The sequence below is a fragment of the Eubalaena glacialis genome, chromosome X, assembly GCF_028564815.1.
Source record: "Eubalaena glacialis isolate mEubGla1 chromosome X, mEubGla1.1.hap2.+ XY, whole genome shotgun sequence".
NCBI lineage: Eukaryota > Metazoa > Chordata > Mammalia > Artiodactyla > Balaenidae > Eubalaena > Eubalaena glacialis.
Genome location: NC_083736.1, coordinates 60,207,804 through 60,228,853, shown reverse-complemented (window position 1 = coordinate 60,228,853; position 21,050 = coordinate 60,207,804). Strand labels below are relative to the sequence as shown.

The window sequence follows — 21,050 nt, the reverse complement described above, 5'->3', positions numbered from 1 at the left end:
CACGTGCGGGGTCTTTTAGTTGTGGCATGTGGGATATTTAGCTGCAGCATGTGGGATCTAGTTCCCTGACCAGGGATCAAAACCGGGCCTCCTGCATTGGGAGCACAGAGTCTTAGCCACTGGACCACGAGGGAAGTCCCAAGAGTGCTCTTATATGAATCCAATTTATATGAAGTTCAAGGACAGGTTAAACTAATAATTGTGATAGAAACCAGAATAGAAATTGACTGGGAGAAGGGGATGGCATTGCCTGGGAAGGGGCATGAAAGGGTCTACTGAGGTAATGGAAAGGTTTTGTATCTTTATCTGGATAGTGTTTGTATGAGTATATACATATGTCAAAATCTTATAGGTCTGTCTATATTGCTGACTTATACAGCAGTTTGGAAGATTCAGACATATCTTCTGTGACATTTTAGAAGAGTGTTAGCTGCAGTTATAGGATGCTTCAGAGTACCTCTGATTTTCTCAAAACCTAATTATTCTCTCTCACCTTCTCTTAAAATAAAAAGGCAGTACATCTACCACAGGACACTGCTGACCACATGGAAGAACTTTACATAAGGTCTGAGTTTGTCCCTGGGTAATAATTTAACCATTATTAGACAATTTTACCCATATGCCCTGACTTCTTCAGAACAGATCAGAGTCTATGTGGCTTTCTTCTCTTTTGAAAAGGCAATTTGTTAAACTTATAATGAAAGACAGTTTAATTTGTATGCTTTGGATAAACAGTTTGACAAAAGAGGGGGAAAAAGTCCTTTGTTCATCCCCTGGGACCTGATATGGGGATTTGGCAATATGCCTGACTTGCCTAGACACAGGTCTCAAAGCCAAAGTTAGAGAGACATGTTAAAATTCATGCCACATGATGTTTATTACATGGGAGGGGCTCTGGATACTAAACAGAATAGGGTGTCTCAGACACCCAAAGGCCAGAAACAGCTGCTATGGAGATTTCAGATGCCTATATCAGGAGCTTATCTCAAGGGCAGGACTGCTCTTTGGCTCCTGACGATGTTTTTCTGTTTTTGTGGGCAAGAGAAGGATACAGGGGAGTTGTCCAGACCAGTATGCTGGCCCTGTGCCCATGACACTTAATTCCCTTGTCATGAGGGCTGTGAGACCACTGATGGTTTTTGTTCTTAATGAGAAGATGGGGTAGGGAGGGGAGCGTGCCTACTGATGGTGACACTATGGGCCAGTAATCAAAACAACATAGGAGGGAGCATCTTCAGCTTGTGCAAAAATGGATTTTGTAGCCCACTTTCTTCTGAATGAATGCATGGGAAAGAATGGCCCAGTTGATGGTGGGAAAAGGTGCATTCAAGCAAAAATGTCAGACAGGGTGACTTACCCCATCGCTATTGGGGACTTTTGAAGGAAGGAGTGATGGTCTCTCAAGGTGCACATTCACACTCTCCTGTCTTCTGACTGGAAGTACATATTTAGGACTCTCAGTACTTTGAGAAGCCACCTGAAGTTCACCTTGGCATGAGGTTAAGGAGTGAACAAAAGAATCTCACCCCACCTTTCTCTTTGAGCAGTGCAAGCCCCATGTATCAGTTACTTACATTAAAATTCATCTTTGTAGAAAACTCTCTCTCTACATACTTAACTTTGTCTTATTTTGTATAACTTTTCAAATCCTTCAGAATGCTTTGATGGACCTTAGCTCATTTAATCATCCCAAGAGCTATATAAGGTAGGTGAGGAATATACTTCCCCCTTTCTTCAAATTAAGTAACTAAGGCCACAAAAAATAAAGTGAATCATACAGGATCATAGGTTGAAAGAAGAGCCAAGTAAGTTGACCAACCATCCCAATTTACCTGAGACTGTCCCAGTTTTAACACTGAAAGTCCCATGTCCTGAGGAAGCTTCTTAGTCCTAAGCGAACCTGGATGATTGGTTACCCTATATCCAGGATAGAACCCATATCTCCCAACACTCTGACCAACGCTAGTGCCACTGCCCTATGCCATTTGTATTATGAGAACTGTTATCCGACTAGTGTTTCCTTTTCTCTACACCATAGTGTACCAGCACATTTCTTCATGCTGGGTCATTCTCCCCTCCTACCCAGCCAAGGACAGAAGCAATGACAGCTAGTTCTCCTCAAAGTTAAAGACAGTTTTGGCAAAAGGGAACCATGTTTCAGCTTTCTCATCCACAAAAGAAGGATGATAATCTCTATATTGCTTACCTCACATGGATGTTGTATGGATCAAATATAATGGGTATTAAAGTGCTTTCTAAACTGTTAATAGCTGGAAACATGTGAGAGATTGTGGTTATTCTCTACTCCCTAGGCAGAAACCAGCTCCTTGTCTTATTCTCTTTCCAGTTCAGCAAGTGTTATAACCACTAACTGTGTGAACTTTGGTGAATCCCTTGGTCTCTGTGCTTCATTTTCCTCATATGCAAAATTAGGCTAATAATAATTCTTGATATGGTTGTTTTAAAGGTTGAATTATTACTTGTAAACCATTTAAGAGTTCTTGGCACATGGTCAGTGCTATATATGCATTAGCTGTTTTGGGTTGGCTTTCTCAACCCTTATAACCCAGGACCAGGGACTAGATTAAGAGACCCATAAACCAATTGACATGGAAACCACTACTTACTTTGAAATCCCTTTCCACTAGTTCCCTAATTGTTATATTCTGTACCCATAGCATTCCCACCATGGATTGCCAAGAAAATGAGTACTGGGACCAATGGGGACGGTGTGTCACTTGCCAAATCTGTGGGCCTGGACAAGAGCTCTCCAAGGTAAGTCCCCCTGGTCAGGATACTTATTTCTGTCACATCTTAGGAACCAGACTGGCAACCAAGAGAGTCCAAGATTAGGAGAGTCAGCCCCATCTGTGTCTAATCAGTTTAGTAGATAAAACAAACCAAAGATTATGACAGGGGACTTCTCTGGTGGTCCAGTGGTTAAGACTTCACCTTCCAATGCAGGGGGTGCGGGTTTGATCCCTGGTCAGGGAGCTAAGGTCCCACATGCCTCAGGGCCAAAAAAACCAAAACATAAATCAGAAGCAATATTGTAACAAATTCAGTAGACTTTTTAAAAAAATGGTCCACATCAAAAAAAAAAAAAACAGAAAACAAAGATTATAACAATAGCAGTCAGAGCTCCATTAAGAAGTCAACCTGGCAGCATCAGGGGCAGGGGAGGATTCCATGAGATAGTGGGGTATTTCAAGAGTAAATGTGTAATGCAAAGGCCTAGGAAGGCTGTTTGGTATTAGGGACATATGTCAACTAAAGCAGGGCCCACTCGTTTGGGGCTCAGGAGCCAGATATCAGGTCTTGGGAATGGGAAAGAGAGAAGAACTGAGTAGCCTGAAATGTGGTCTCTGTCTAGAGGGACTGGGCCACTGAGGAAACTGCAAGAGAGGCTTCATTGATGGGGAACTAGGGAGGGTCTAGAATCCCAATTAGTGGTAAGGGTCAGAACAAAACCACCCACAAAGCAGGGATTTTATACACAGCCCTGGCTTGCAGAGCTGGAGCTGCTTAATTGTTCCTGCTTCAGGTCCCTGTTGGTCCCAGAACCTGGGGATGGTATTAAATTTAGGCTGCAGCTGGGAACACAAAGGCTGGGAACAGACAGCCAGCAGATTTTTTTTTTCACACTCATATATTTTATGCAGTCGTTCATTAATTCAGCAATTACTTATTGAACACCTACAAAGTGGCAGGCATGGTTGTAGCCATTGTGGGTATGGTAAAACAGACAAAATTCTTTGCCTTCATGAACCTTACTTTTTAATTAGTGGAGCAAACAATGAACAAGATACATACATAGATATGGAAGTATGACAAGAATTATTTACAGTGACCTGATACAGAGTGACTGGGTGGCTGCTTAGATCAGGTAGCAAGGGAAGGCCTCTCTAAGGAGGTGCCTTCTGGGGAGAGGATACAGCTAGTGCAGAGTTCCAAGGTGAGAATGAGCTAAGCATGTTCAAGAAAGAGGAAGAAGGTAAGTGCAGCTGATGATTGGTGAGTGAGAGGTAGAGTAGTACATAATGAGGTCACAGAGGGAGGTATCGGCCAAACCATGGGAATCTTTAAGTTTATGATGAGAAATTTTAATTTTTTAAAAAGCACACCAGGAACCCTTTGGATGGTTTTAGGTAGGAGAGTGACATGATACTCTGACTGAAACAAAATGTATCAATTATTTAGCCCACCTCCTTCCTACCTCCCTATTTCACAAATGAAGAGACTAAGGTCCAGGGATATTAACAGACAAGCACTAACTCTAATTTTAACTCTTTACACATAGCATTCTATACCACAGTCAGGTGCCCACACGGTTAATAAGGGATCCCAAGACCAAGGAAAAGTCTTCAGAAGTTAGGTCATGCTAGACATTAGGATGGACCCAATGGAATAAGCTACTTAGCTTGACAATTTTAAATATCACATTCGTCTTCATGATCAAAAGTCTTGGCGCTCCTATAAAAACAAGCTCTGAGAAATGTTCCTGTCATGTACATGGCCATTACCTTTAAAATCATCCATATTTACAAACCTGAACTTCTCCAAGGGAGAAAAATAGGTCTTTCTGTTAAACTGTTGTTACCAAATCCTCAAAAAGTGGCCCATGATGAAATGTGCATTTGTCTAAGCACCTCTTTGGTTGTCATTTATTTCAGCACCACTAGAAAGCTCAGAAAAAATGAATGAACTGCAGTATTGTGTTCCTGCAACTGCTTTATGTAAAAACAGCTTGTACTTGTATAGCAGTCTGTATTTTGTAAAGAGCTTTCATGTGCATTATCTCATTTGGCTCTCGAGTCTCACCAAGAAGGTATTATGAGCCCCATTTTAGATGTTGAAACTGAGACTCAGAGAGCATATGTGACTTGCTCAAAGTCACAGTGGTTCAGTAAAAATTGGATACACATGGGTTTGAGTCCCAGCTTTGCTGTGGGCAAATTAGTTAATCTTTGATTAAATTAGGATGTACCAAGTTAAAAGTAACATAAAACTTACCAGTGACTTGAACCATAAACACATTTATTTATGCAATGAAATTTGGAAGCAGGGATCCTTGTGGTTGGGTGGGCAGATCAACAATATTGTCAAAGACCCAGGCTCTTTTTATCCTACATCCTGGGCACCTTGCTATTTTTTCCTCATGCTTGTGGCCTCTTGGTTACCATAACTCAAAGCATTACATCTTCACATCAGAGTCAAAGTCAGGAAGAAGGGGCAGAGACAAAGTAGCATGACGTTGTTAGTGAAGAAGTATTTTCCTAGAAGCTCCCCAACAGATTTCCCTTTGTATGTTATGGGCCAGAATTGGGCATTATAAGTATCTCAAAACTGCTGGGAGTGCTAGGACATGAATGCCTGGCAAACAAAAATGGGATTTCCATAATGGACTAAGACCAATCAAGAATCACTTCTTGGACTTCCCTGGTGGCGCAGTGGTTAAGAATCCACCTGCCAATGCAGAGGACACGGGTTCGAGCCCTGGTCCGGGAAGATCCCACATGTCACAGAGCAACCAAGCCCGTGTGCCACAACTACTGAGCCTGAGCTCTAGAGCCCACAAGCCACAACTACTGAAGCCCGTGCGCCTAGAGCTCATGCTCTGCAACAACAGAAGCCACCGCAATGAGAAGCCCACACACCACAATGAAGAGGAGCCCCGCCTCGAGGCAACTAGAGAAAGCCCTCACGAAGCAACAAAGACCCAATGCAGCCAGAAAGGAAGGAAGGAAGGGAGGGAGGGAGGGAGGGAGGGAGGGAGGGAGGGAGGGAGGAAGGAAGGAAGGAAGGAAGGGAGAGTCAGTTCTTGAGGTTGGTCACTTTGCCACCCAGAATGAAATCAGTGTTCTGTTAGTAAGGAAGAAAATGGGCAATGACTTTTGGATAAGGAGCTAACAGCATCTGACACAGTCTTGTTTTTATAATTTCTTTTATTTAGTTTCAAAGTTCACTCATATGAACCATAAACATCACTGTAAGTAAATCTTTAGAGAAAATCAACACTCTTTCCTCAGGACACATTTTTAGAAGTATAATTGTCAAGCTAAATAATGCATACAGTTTTAAGATTCCTGTAATATATTAGCAGATAACACTTGTGATTTTTTTTTTATTAATTTCCACTATAATTACATTTATTTTCAACAGTTCATGGAATTCTTATATCCTAGAAGCCTAACCACACATAAATAATGTGTTTCTATCATCTATTAATTTTATGTCTTCCTTTGTAACATTAAATTACTAACATATGAGGACTTTATGTTAATTTTTTTTTACTGTTTTCTATTTGATAGGGGAAAATATCACCTTTTGGTGTTTGTTTATTTGCAGTTTTGTGAACCGTTTCTGTTTGCTTGTTTTTTCTGTTCTATTCATTGTTTATTGTTCATTCTTCACTCATGTAAGGCACCTGAGTAGAAAAACAGATAGCAGAATATGGGGTATTTTAAAAATCATTTATATAATGTGTAATACTTTTAAAAATCAGAAATGGTTTTGAATTTTATTTCATTTTATCATTCATTATCTCTTGACTATTTCATGTATGTCCCTTTGATATATTAATTTGATGACATATATTAATAAATTCCAAAATTAAAGTATCTTGCATCCCGAGGATAATTTTATTGTGATTTTGGATTAAATGCCCTCTTATGTTTTATAAGTTAATATTTTATTTATAATAAATAAGTACTCAGCGCTATCAGCATCAAAACTTATATAAGAACTGTGCTGGCTTGGTAAAATTAATTAAGAAAATCAGTGTTTCTCTGGTTATAAAACTGGTTAGTAGCAAAAGAGTTTTGGGGGACTTGATCATTTGAACAAATTTTCTTTGCTTCCTCATTAGGAAATAAAATTTTCAATATAAATTTTTCATGATGATTTCTTCCTTTTTAATTTCTTAAGAAATGAAACATCTGTTTATTCAAGGAATTCTTGTTGAGGACAATTTGATAGTGTTTATCCACTATGCCAATCTCTGCTCTTAATTGGTGTACTTAAACCATTTATATTTAAGGTAATTGTTGATATGTTAGACTATTTGATCATTTTATTTTTTTCTGTTTCTTGTTCTTCCGTTTGTCTTTTCTTGCCCCCCTGTGGGTTACTCGAACATTTTTTTTTAGGATTCCATCTTGATTTATTTGTAGTGTTTTTGTACAGTTTCCTTGAAATCATTCTGGGTACAGTAAGTCCCCTACAAAGTTCAAGTTGCGAACTTTCAAAGATGTGAAAATACATTCCATCAACATCAGGCGTGAGTGAAATTGAAGCTTGCTTTCCGTCTCCTATTGCTGACGATCCTTCAGCTCTACCATCTCCCACCTCCTCTCCCTCCTCCAGTCAGTAACTCTTCTTGCCGGTTCACTCAATGCCAGCCCCTGTATGCCAGCTGTTGTACTGTACTACTATACTTTTCAAGGTACTATACTGTAAGATTCAAATGTTTTCTTTATTTTTGTGTTTGTTTGTTTGTTATGTATTATTTGTGTGAAAAGTATTATAAACCTATTACACACAGTACTATATAGTCGATTGTATTAGTTGAGTACCTAGGCTAACTTTGTTGGACTTACGAACAAATTGGACTTAATGAACATGGTCTTGGAATGGAACTCGTTTGTATGTAGGGGACTTACTGTATTACAATATACACATGTGACTTAACACTCTCCACTGTTATCAACATTTTACCATTTTTAGTACAGTATGGAAACATTACTTCTACTTAGGTTCCTTTACTTTCCTCACTTTCAAATATCATTGCTTTGAGTATCAGATAATTTTATGATTTTTCTTTTAATCATTAAACAATATATAAAACTCATGAGAAGTACAGTTTATTGTATATAGCCATATTTTTGTTCTTCCAATGTTCTTTTTTTCCTTCCTGATGCTCCAAAATTCCTTCTTCTATCATTTTATCATTTCCTTTCTGTTTGAAATTTTCTTTCTGTTTGAAGAACTCCTTTTAGCCATTCTTTAAGGGTACATCTACTAGCAACAAATTCCTTTAGTTTTCCTTTGCCTTAGAATGTCTTTATTTCATGTTAATTCCTGAAGGATGGTTTCAATGGATATAGAATTTGAACTTGTGACAGTTCTTTTCTTTCAGCACTTGAAAAACATTGACCACTTCATTCTGGCCTCCATGGCTTCAGATAGAAACCTGCTGTCATTCCTATTGGTATGGTCTTTAGTTAATGTCATTTATTTTGTAGCTACTTCCAAGATTTTTTCTTTGTCTTTAGTTTTTAGAACTTTCATTACAATGTGTATTGGTCATCCATTTTATACACATCAGTGCATACATGTCAATCCCAATCTCCCAATTCATCACACCACAACCCCCACCCCCCGCCACTTTCCCCCCTTGGTGTCCATACGTTTGTTCTCTACTTCTATGTCTCAATTTCTGCTCTGCAAGCCGGTTCATCTGTACCATTTTCTAGGTTCCACATATATGCTTTAATATACGATATTTGTTTTTCTCTTTCTGACTTATTTCACTCTGTATGACAGTCTTTAGATGCATCCACGTCTCTACAAATGACCCAATTTCATTCCTTTTTATGGCTGAGTAATATTCCATTGTATATATGTACCACATCTTCTTTATCCATTCCTCTGTTGATGGATGTTTAGGTTGCTTCCATGTCCTGGCTATTGTAAATAGTGCTGCAGTGAACATTGTGGTACATGACTCTTTTTGAATTATGACTTTCTCAGGGTATATGCCCAGTAGTGGGATTGCTGGGTCATATGGTAGTTCTATTTTTAGTTTTTAAGGAACCTCCATACTGTTCTCCATAGTGACTGTACCAATTTACATTCCTACCAACAGTGTAGGAGTGTTCCCTTTTCTTTATATCCTCTTCAGCATTTACTGTTTATAGATTTTCTGATGATCTACATTCTGACCGGTGTGAGGTGATACTTCATTGTAGTTTTGATTCACATTTCTCTAATAATTAGTGATGTTGAGCAGCTTCTCATGTGTTTGTTGGCCATCTGTATGTCTCCTTGGGAAAAATGTCATTTTAGGCATTCTGCCCATTTTGGGATTGGGTTCTTTGTTTTTATGATATTGAGCTGCATGACCTGTTTGTATACTTTGGCAATTAATCCATTGTCAATTCTTTCGTTTGCAAATATTTGGTTGACAAAAAAGTTCATTCGTGTTTTTCTGTACCATCTTATGGAAATCCCCGAACTGACATTTTGGCCAACCCAATATATTTTGTCCCATTCTGAGGGTTGTCTTTTCATTTTGTTTATGGATACCTTTGCATTGCAAAAACTTTTAAGTTTAATTAGGTCCCATTTGTTTTTGTTCTTATTATCATTACTCTATGTGGTAGGTCAAAAAAGATCTTGCTGTGATTTACAACAAGCAGTGTTCTGCCTATGTTTTCCTCTAAGAGTTTTACAGGGTGTGGCCTTACATTCAGGTCTTTAATCCATTTTGAGTTTATGTTTGTGTATGGTGTTAGGGAGTGTTCTAATTTTATTCTTTTACATGTAGCTATTCAGTTTTCTCAGCACCACTCTTTGAAGAGACTCTCTTCTCTCCATTGTATATTCTTGCTGCTTTGTCATCTATTAGGTGACCATAGGTGCGTGGGTTTAACTCTGGGATGTCTATCCTGCTCCACTCATCTATAGTTTTGTTTTTGTGCCAGAACCATACTGTCTTGATGACCATAGCTTTATAGCATAGTCTGAAGTCAGGGAACCTGTTTCCTCCAACTTCATTTTTCCTTCTCAAGATTGATTTGGCTCTTCAGGGTCTTTTGTGTTTCCATACAAATTGTAAAATTTTTGAGCTAATTCAGTAAAAAAATGCCATTGGTTATTTGATAGGAATTGTGCTGAATGTGTAGATTTCTTTGTGTAGTATAGTTATTTTCACAGTATTGATTCTTCCAATCCAGGAACGTGGTATATCTCTCCATCTGTTTGTGTTGTCTTGGATTACTTTCATCAGTATCTTATAGATTTCTGAGTACAGGTCTTTTGCCTCCTTAGGTAGGTTTATTCCTAGTTATTTTATTATCTTTGCTGTGACAGTAAATGAGATTGTTTCCTTAATTCCTCTTTCTGATCTTTTATTGTTAGTGTATAGGAAAGCAAGAGATTTCTGTGCATTAATTTTGTATCCTGCAACTTTACCAAATTCATTGATGAGCTCTAGTAGTTTTCCTGTAGCATATTTATGAGTTTCAATGCATAGTATCATGTCATCAGCAAACAGGGACAGTTTTAATTCTTCTTTTCCAATTTGGATTCCTTTTACTTCTTTCTTCTCTGATTGCCGTGGTTAGGACTTCCCAAACTATGTTGAATAATAGTGGCATAAGTGGACATCCCTGTCTTGTTCCTGATCCTGGAAGAAATGTTACAGTTTTTCACCACTGAAAATCATGTTTGCTGTGGGTTTTTTATATATAATCTTTATTATGTTGAATTAGGTTCCCTCTTTGCCAACTTTCAGGGGGGGGTTTATATAAATGGGTGTTGAGGGGGACCTTCAAGATGGCAGAGGAGTAAGAAGTGGAGATCACCTTCCTCCCAAGAAATACATCAAAAATACATCTACATGTGGAAAAACTCCTACAGAACACCTACTGGACACTGGCAGAAGTCCTCAGACTTCCCAAAAGGCAAAAAACTCCCCACGTACCTGGGTAAGACCAAAGAAAAAAGAAAAAACAGAGACAAAAGAATAGGGACGGGACCTGCACTTCTGGGAGGGAGTTGTGAAGGAGGAAAAGTTTCCACACGCAAGGAAGCCCCTTCACTGGTGGAGACGAGGGGTGGAGGGGGGATGAGCATCAAGGCATGGAGGAGAGCACAGCAACAGGGGTGCAGAGGGCAAAGCGGAGAGATTCCCACACAGAGGATTGGAACTAACCAGCACTCACCAGCCTGCAAGGCTTGTCTGCTCACCCAGCGGGGCTGGTGGGGGCTGGGAGCTGAGGCACAGGGTTCGGAGTTCAGACCCCAGGGAGCGGACTGGGGTTGGCTGCATGAACACAGCCTGAAGGGGGCTAGTGCACCACAGCTAGCTGGGAGGGAGTCCAGGAAAAAGTCTGGAACTGCCTAAGAGGCAAGAGACCATTGTTTTGGGGTGTGCAAGGAGAGGGGATTCAGAGCACATCCTAAAAGAGCTCCAGAGACAGGCACAAGTCGCGGCTATCAGCACAAACACCAAAGAAGGGCATGAAATGCTAAGGCTGCTGTTGGAGCCACCAAGTAGCCTGTATGCAAGCACAGGTCACTATCCACACCTCCATTCCCAGGAGCCTGTGCAGCCCGACATGCCAGGGTCCCGTGATCCAGGGACAACTTCCCTGGGAGAACACATGGCGTGCCTCAGGCTGTTGCAACATCATACTGGCCTCTGCTGCCCCAGGCTCGCCCCGCATTCCATACCCCTCCCTCCACCCGGCCCAAGTGAGCCAGAGCCACCTAATCAGCTGCTACTTTAACCCCGTCCTGTCTGGGCGGAGACACCCTCAGGTGACCTTCACACAGAGGTGGGGCGAAATCCAAAGCTGAAACCCAGGATATGTGCAAACAAAGATGAGAAAGGGAAATTACTCCCAGCAGCCTCAGGAACACCAGAATAAATCTCCACAATCAACTTCATGTACCCTGTATCTCTGGAATACCTGAATAGACAATGAAGCATCCCAAAATTCAGGGGGTAGACTTTGGGGGCAAATGTAGACTGGGGGTTTGCATTCTGCATCTAATTTGTTTTTGGTTTTATGTTTATCTTAGTTTAATACTTAGAGCTTATTATTACTTGTAGATTTGTTTATTGATTTCTTTGCTCTCTATCTTTATATATATACATATATTTTTTTTCTTTTTCTCTTTTGGTGAGTGTGTATATGCATGCTTCTTTGTATGATTTTGTCTGTACCGCTTTACTTTTGCCACTTCTCCTAGGGTTCTCTCTTTCCTTTTGTTTGTTTGGTTTTTTTTTTTTTCATAGAGTCTTTAGTGCTTGTTATCACTGGTGGATTTCTTTTTTGGTTTGGTTGCTCTGTTTCTTTTTTTTTTTAATTAGTTTTTTTATTTTTTTTAAATAATATTTTAATTTTAATAATTTTGTTTCTTTTCTTTTCTTTCTTTCCTTCTTTCTTTTTTCTTCTCCGTTTTCTTCTGAGCCGTGTGGCTGACAGGGTCTTGGTTGTCCAACTGGGTGTCAGGGCTGAGCTTCAGAGGTTGGAGAGCTGAGTTCAGCATACTGGTCCACCAGCGACCTCTTGGCCCCATGTATTATCAAACGGCAAAAGCTTTCCCAGAGACCTCCATCTCAATGCTAAAATCCAGCTCCAGTCGATGACCAGCAAACTACAGTGATGGACACTCTATGCCAAACAACTAGCAAGACAAGAACACAACACCACTCAATAGCAGAGAGGATGCCTAAAATCACAGTGCACAGACACCCCAAAACACACCACCAGACGTGGTCATGCCCACCAGAAAGACAAGATCTAGCCTCATCCACCAGACCACAGGCACCAGTCCCCTCCATCAGGAAGGCTACACAACACACTGAACCAAAATTAGCCACTGGGGACAGACACCAAGACCAACAGGAACTACGAACATGCAGCCTGCGAAAAGGAGACCCCAAACACAGTAAGTTAAATAAAAGGAGAAGATAAATATGCAGCAGATGAAGGAGCAAGGTAAAAACCCACCAGAATAAACAACTGCATAGGAAATAAGCAGGCTACCTGAAACAGAATTCAGAGTAATGATAGTAAAGATGATCCAAAATCTTGGAAATAGAATGGAGAAAATACAAGAAACGTTTAACAAGGACCTAGAAGAACTGAAGAGCAAACAAACAATAAAGAATAACACAATAAATGAAATTAAAAATTCTCCAGAAGGAATCAATAGAAGAATAAATGAGGCAGAAGAACAGATAAGTGACCTGGAAGATAAAATAGTGGAAATAACTACTGCAGGGCAGAATAAAGGAAAAAGAATGAAAATAATTGAGGAAAGTCTCAGAGACATCTGGGACAACATTAAACACGCAAAAATTTGAATTATAGGGGTCCCAGAAGAAAAAGAGGAAAAAAATGGGACTGAGAAAATATTTGAAGAGATTATAGTTGAAACCTTCCCTAATATGGGAAAGGAAATAGTCAAGTCCAGGAAGTGCAGAGAGTCCCATACAGGATAAATCCAAGGACGAACACGCCAAGACACATATTAATCAAACTATCAAAAATTAAATATAAAGGAAAAATATTTAAAGCAGCAAGGAAAAAGCAACAATTAACATACAAGGGAATCCCCATAAGGTTAACAGCTGATCTTTCACCAGACACTCTGCAAGCCAGAAGGGAGTGGCAGGACATATTTAAAGTGATGAAAGGGAAATGCCTACAACCAAGATTACTCTAACCAGCAAGGATCTCACTCAGATTCGATGGAGAAATTAAAAGCTTTACAGACAAGCCAAAGCTAAGAGAATACATCATCACCAAACCAGCCTTACATCAAATGCTAAAGGAACTTCTCTAGGCAGGAAACACAAGACAAGGAAAAGACTTACAATAACAAACCTAAAACAATTAAGAAAATGGTAATAGCATATGTATATGTATAGCTGATTCACTTTGTTATAAAGCAGAAATTAACACACCATTGTAAAGCAATTATACTTCAATAAAGATGTTAAAAAAAAAAGAAAATGGTAATAAGAACATATATCAATAATTACCTTAAATGTAAATGGATTAAATGCTCCAACCAAAAGACCTAGACTGGCTGAATGGATACAAAAACAAGACCTGTACGTATGCTGTCTACAAGAGACCCACTTTTGTCCTAGGGACACATACAGACTGAAAGTGAGAGGATGGAAAAAGATATTCCATGAAAATGGAAATCAAAAGACAGGTGGAGGAGCAATCCTCATATCAGACAAAATAGTTTTAAAATAAAGACTATTACAAGAGACAAAGAAGGACACTGCATAATGATCAAGGGATCAATCCAAGAAGAAGATATAACAATTGTAAACATTTATGCACCCAACACAGGAGCACTTCAATACATAAGGCAAATGCTAACAGCCATAAAAGGGGTAATCAAAAGTAACACAATGATAGTAGGGGACTTTAAGTCCCCACTTTCACCAATAAACAGATCATCCAAAATGAAAATAAATAGGGAAACACAAGCTTTAAATGATACATTAAGCAAGATGGACTTAATTGATGATTATAGGACATTCCATCCAAAAACAGGAGAATACACTTTCTTCTCAAGTGCTCATGGAACATTCTCCAGGATAGATCATATCGTAGATCACAAATCAAACCTTGGTAAATTTAAGAAAATTGAAATCGTATCAAGTATCTTTTCTGACCACAACGCTATGAGACTAGATTTCAATTACAGGAAAAACACTGTAAAAGATACAAACACGTGGAGCCGAAACAATACACTACTTAATAACCAAGAGATCACTGAGGAAATCAAAAAAAATAACTAGAAACAAATAACAATGAAAACACAAAGACCCAAAACCTATGGGATGCACCAAAAGCAGTTCTAAGAGGGAAGTTTACAGCATTAAAAACCTACCTCAAGAAACAAGAAATATCTCAAATAAACAAGCTGACTTTGCACCTAAAACAATTAGAAAAAGAAGAACAAAAAAACCCCAATGTTAACAGAAGGAAAGAAATCATAAATATCAGATCAGAAATAAATGATAAAGAAATGAAGGAAATGATAGCAAAGATCAATAAAACTAAAAGCTGGTTCTTTGAGAAGATAAACAAAATTGATAAACCCTTACCCAGACTCATCAAGAAAAAAAGGGAGAAGACTCAAATCAATAGAATTAGAAAAGAAAAAGGAGAAGTAACAACTGACACTGCAGTAATACAAAGGATCATGAGAGATTACTACAAGCAACTATATGCCAATAAAATGGACAACCTGGAAGAAATGGACAAATGCTTAGAAAAGCACAACCTTCCGAGACTGAACCAGGAAGAAATAGAAAATATAAACAGACCATTCAGAAGCACTGAAATTGAGACTGTGACTAAAAATCTTCCAACAAACAAAAACCCAGAATCATATGGCTTCACAGACAAATTCTATCAAACACTTAGAGAAGAGCTAACACCTATCCTTCTCAAACTCTTCCAAAATATAGAAGAGGGAGGAACACTCCCAAACTCATTCTGTGAGGCCACCATCACCCTAATACCAAAACCAGACAAAGATGCCACAAAAAAAGAAAACTACAGGCCAATATCACTGATGAACATAGATGCAAAAATCCTCAACAAAATACTAGCAAACAGAATCCAACAGCACATTAATGGATCATACACCATGATCAAGTGGGGTTTATCCCAGGAATGCAAGGATTCTTCAATATACACAAATCAGTCAATATGATAAACCATATTAAAAATTGAAGAAGAAAAACCCTATTATCCTCTCAATAGATGCAGAAAAAGCTTTTGACAAAATTCAACACCTATGTATGATAAAGACCTTCCAGAAAGTAGGCATAGAGGGAACTTACCTCAACATAATAAAGGCCATATATGGCAAACCCACAGCCACCATTGTTCTCAATGGTGAAAAACTGAAACCCTTGCCACTAATGCTCCCATTCTGAGGGTTGTCTTTTCGTCTTGTTTATGGTATCCTATGCTGTGCAAAAACTTTTAAGTTTCCTTATGTCCCATTTATTTATTTTTGTTATTTCCATTTCTCTAGGAGGTGGGTCAAAAAGTATCTTGCTGTGATTTATGTCATAGAGTGTACTGCCTGTGTTTTCCTCTAAGAGTTTTATAGTGTCTGTCCTTACATTTAGGTCTTTGATCCATTTTGAGTTTATTTTTGTGTATGGTGTTAGGGAGTGTCCTAATTTCATTCTTTTACATGTAGCTGTCTAGTTTTCTGAGCACCGCTTATTGAAGAATCAGTCTTTTCTCCATTGAATATTCTTGCCTCCTTTGTCAAAGATAAAGTGACCATATGTGTGTGGGTTTACCTCTGGGATTTCTTTCCTGTTCCATTTTTGTTTTTCTGCCAGTAACAAACTGTCTTGATTACTGTAACTTTGTAGTACAGTCTGAAGTCCAGGAGCCTGATTTCTCCAGCTCCGTTTAGCTTTCTCAACTTTGCTTTGGCTATTCGAGGTCTTTTGTGTTTCCATACAAATTGTGAACTTTTTTGTTCTAGTTCTGTGAAAAATGGCATTGGTAGTTTGATAGGCATTACATTGAATCTGTAGATTGCTTTGGGTACTATAGTCATTTTCACAATGTTGATTCTTCCAATCAAAGAACATGGTATGTCTCCCCATCTGTTTTTATCATCTTATTTCTTTCATCAGTGTCTTATAGTTTTCTGCATACAGGTCTTTTGTCTCCTTGGGTAGGTTTATTCCTACGTGTTTTATTCTTTTTTGTTGCAATGGTAAATGGGAGCGTTTCCTTAATTTCTCTTTCAAATTTTTCATCACTTTAGTGTATATGAATGCAAGAGATTTATGTGCATTAATTTTGTATCCTGCTACTCTACCAAACTCACTGATTATCTCTAGTAGTTTTCTGGTAGCGTCTTTCGGATTCTCTATGTATAATGTCATGTCATCTGCAAACATTGAGTTTTCCTTCTTCTTTTCAGAATTGGATTCCTTTTATTTCTTTTTCTTCTCTGATTGCTGTGACTAAAACTTCCAAAACTATGTTGAATAATAGTGGTGAGAGTGGACAACCTTGTGTTGTTCCTGATCTCAGTGGAAATGGTTTCAATTTTTCACCATTGATATCGATGTTGGCTGTGGGTTTGTCATATATGGCCTTTATTATGGTGAGTTAAGTTCCATCAATGCCTACTTCCTGGAGTGTTTTTATAAAAATTGGGTGTTGAATTTTGTGGAAAGCTTTTTCTGCATCTACTGAAATGATCATATCGTTTTTCTCCTTCAATTTGTTAATATGGTTTATCACATTGATTGATTTGGTATATTGCAGAATCCTTGCATTCCTGAGATAAACCCCACTTGATCATGGTATATTATCCTTTTGATGTGCTGTTGGATTCTGTTTCCTAGTATTTAGTTGAGGATTTTTGCATCTATGTTCATCAGTGATATTGGCCTGTAGTTTTCTTTTTTGGGTCATCTTTGTCTGGTTTTGGTATCAGGGTGATGGTGACCTCATAGAATGAGTTTGGGAGTGTTCCTCCCTCTGCTATATTTTAGAAGAGTTTGAGAATTATAGGTGTTAGCTCTTCTCTAAGTGTTTGATAGAATTCGCCTGTCAAGTCACCTGGTGCTGGGCTTTTGTTTGTTGGAATATTCTTAATCAGTTTCAATTTCAGTGTTTGTGATTGGTCTGTTTATATTTTCTATTTCTTCCTGGTTCAGTCTTGGAAGGTTGTGCTTTTTAAAAAATTAGTCCATTTTTTCCAGGTCGTCTATTGTATTGGCATATAGTTGCTGGTAATAATCTCTCATGATCCTTTGTATTTCTGCAATGACAGTTGTTACCTCTCCTTTTTCATTTCTACTTCTATTGATTTGAGTCTTCTCACCTTTATTCATAATGAGTCTGGCTAATGGTTTATCAGTTTTGTTTATCTTCTCAAAGAACCAGATTTTAGTTTTATTGGTCTTTGCTATCCTTTCCTTCATTTCTTTTTCATTTATTTCTGTTCTGGTCTTTATGATTTCTTTCCTTCTGTTAACTTTGGGGTTTTTTTGTTCTTCTTTCTCTAATTCTTTTATGTGTACGGTTAGGTTGTTTATTTGAGATGTTTCTTGTTTCTGGAGGTAGGATTGTATTGTATAACCTTCCCTCTTAGAACTGCTTTTGCTGCATCACATAGGTTTTGGATCATCGTGTTTTCATTGTCATTTGTTGCTAGGTATTTTCTGATTTCCTCTTTGATTTCTTCAGTGATCTCTTGGTTATTTAGTAATGTATTGTTTAGCCTCCATGTGTTTGTATTTTTTACATATTTTTTTCCTGTAATTGATATCTAGGCTCATAGCGTTGTGGTCAGAAAAGATACTTGATACGATTTCAATTTTCCTAAAATTACCAAGGCTTCTTTTGTGACCCAGGATATCATCTGTCTTGGAGAATGTTCCATGAGCCCTTGACAAGAAAGTGTAATCTGCTGTTTTTGTTTGGAATGTCCTATAAATATCAATTAAGTCCATTTTGTTTAATGTATCATTTAAGGCTTGTGTTTCCTTATTTATTTTCCTTTTGGATGATCTGTCCATTGGTGAAATTGGGGTGTTAATATCTCCTACTATTATTGTGTTACTGTCATTTTCCCCTTTTATGGCTGTTAGCATTTGCCTTATGTATTGAAGTGCTCCTATGTTGGGCGCATAAATATTTACAATTGTTATATCTTTTTCTTGGATTTATCCCTTGATCATTATATAGTTTCCTTCTTTACCTCTTGTAATGGTCTTTATTTTAAAGTCTATTTTGTCTGATATGAGAATTGCTACTCCAGCTGTCTTTTGATTTCCATTTTCATGGAATATCTTTTTCCATCCCTTCACTTTCAGTCTGTATGTGTCCCTAGGACTAAAGTGGGTCTCTTGTAGACAGCATATATATGGGTCTTGTTTTTGTATCCATTCAGCCAGTCTATGTCTTTTGGTGGGAGCATTTAATCCATTTATATTTAAGGTAGTTATTGATATATATGTTCCTATTACCATTTTCTTAATTGTTTTGTGTTTGTTATTGTAATTCTTTTCCTTGTCTTGTGTTTCCTGCTTAGAGAAGTTCCTTTAGCATTTGTTGTAGAGCTCGTTTGGTGTTGCTGAATTCTCTTAGCTTTTGCTTGTCTCTAAACTTTTTAATTTCTCCTTCAAATCTGAATGATTTCCTTGCTCTGTTGAGAAATCTTGGCTGTAGGTTGTTGTCTTTCATCACTTTAAATATGTCCTACCACTCCTTTCTAGCTTGCATAGTTTTTGCTGAAAGTTTCACTGTTTACCTTATGGGAATTCCCTTGTATGTTAATTGTTGCTTTTCCCTTGCTGCTATTAATGTTTTTTCTTTGTATTTAATTTTTGATAGTTTGATTAATATGTGTCTTGGTGTGGTTGTCCTTGGATTTATCCTGTATGGACTCTCTCCCCTTCCTGGACTTGACTGAGTATTTCCTTACCTATATTGGGGAATTTTTCAAGTGTAATCTCCTCAAATATTTTCTCAGTCCCTTGTTTTTTTCTCTCTTCTTCTTCTGGGACTCCTATAATTCGAATATTGGCATATTTAATGTTGTCACAAAGGTCTCTGAGCTTGTCCTCAGTTCTTTTCATTCTTTTTTCTTTATTCTGCTCTGCAGTAGTTATTTCCACTATTTTATCTTCCAGTCACTTATCCGTTCTTTTACCTCAGTTATTCTGCTATTGATTCCTTCTAGAGAATTTTTAATTTCATTTATTTTGTTGTTCATCTTTTTTTGTTTGCTCTTTAGTTCTTCTCTGTCCTTGTTAAATGTTTCTGTATTTTCTCCATTCTATTTCCAAGATTTTGGATCATCTTTTCTACCATTATTCTGAATTCTTTTTCAGGTAGACTGCCTATTTCCTCTTTATTTGTTTAGTCTAGTGGGTTTTTACCTTGCTCCTTCATCTGCTGTGAATTTCTCTGTCTTCTCATTTTGCATAACCTACTGCATTTGGGGTCTCTGTTTCACAGGCTGCAGGTTCATTACTTCCCATTGTTTTTGGTGTCTACTCCCAGTGGGTAAATTTGGTTCAGTGGGTTTTGTAGGCTTTCTGGTGGAGGGGAGTGGTGCCTGTGTTCTGGTGGATGAGTCTGGATCTTTTCTTTCTGGTGGGCAGGAACACGTCCTGTGGTGTGTTTTGGGGTGTTTGTGAAGTTTTTATGATTTTAGGCAACCTCTCTTTTAATGGGTGGGTTTGTGTTCCTGTCTTGCTAGTTGTTTGGAATAGGGTGTCCTGCACTGTAGCTTGCTGTTCATTGAGTGGAGCTGGGTCTTAGCATTGAGAGGGAGATCTCTGGGAGAGCTTTCACCATTTTATATTATGTGGGGCCGGGAGGTCTCTGGTGGACCAGTGTCCTGAACTCACCTCTCCCACCTCAGAGGCTCAGGCCTGACCCCCTACCAGAGCACCAAGATCCTGTCAGCCACACGCGTCAGAAGAAAAGGGAGAAAAAAAAAAGAAAGAAAGAAAATAAATAAAATCAAATAAAATAAAGTTATTAAAATAGAAAATAATTATTAAAAATAAAAAATAATAAAAAAGAAAGAGAAAGAAAGAAGTGAGCAACCACACCAAAAAAACAAATCCTCCAATGATAACAAGTGCTAGAAACTATACTAAAAAGAAAAAACAAAATAAAAATAATGGACAGTCAGAACTCTAGTACAAATGGCAAAAGAAAAGCTTTTGGGAAGTCTGAGGTCTTCTGCCAGCATTCATTAGGTGTTCTGTAAGAGTTGTTCCACATGTAGTTGTAATTTTTATGTATTTGTGGGGAGGAAGGTGACCTCCACGTCTTACTCCTCTGCCATCTTGAAGGCTCATTCTTCAAATCCAAACACAGCCTCTCTGCACATTCCGAGTTTGTATACTGCAGGGAGGCATTCCCTGTTCCTGGTATCTGTGCCCCTTTTCAGGTTTTCTCTTTTTTAATAAAGCATATAAGTGCTGGGTGATAAGAAAAAAATTTTGGAATTCAATTTTGACAGTAGCCAGCTAACCCAATAAAACCTCATAATTGACACTTAGTTTTAGGTTTTGGGAACCTCAGGATTCCATGAAGCCTACATAGATCCAAATGTAGTCATTGTTCAGAGATCAGGTGCCCTAAATACCCAACCTGAGTTTCAGCAAACTGCAATTTTTCTTTGGAGAGTTTATGGTCCCTTTAAGGCCAAAAGTTTTAACAGATGGATGCTGTCTTCGTGTGAAGAGGTTTGAGCAGGAGAGCATAGAAGCAAATCAT

The 21,050-nt window shown here is 38.3% G+C and overlaps 1 protein-coding gene across 1 annotated transcript in view; it reads left to right on the top strand.

Moving 5' to 3' along the window:
* EDA2R (ectodysplasin A2 receptor) overlaps positions 1–21,050 on the top strand; it is a 141,685-nt gene that overhangs the window by 89,437 nt on the left and 31,198 nt on the right. The window contains exon 2 of the mRNA XM_061178821.1: positions 2,679–2,775. Within this exon, the coding sequence (XP_061034804.1) occupies positions 2,689–2,775 (87 nt within the window). The 5' untranslated portion in view covers positions 2,679–2,688. The remainder of the gene's footprint in view (positions 1–2,678; positions 2,776–21,050) is intronic.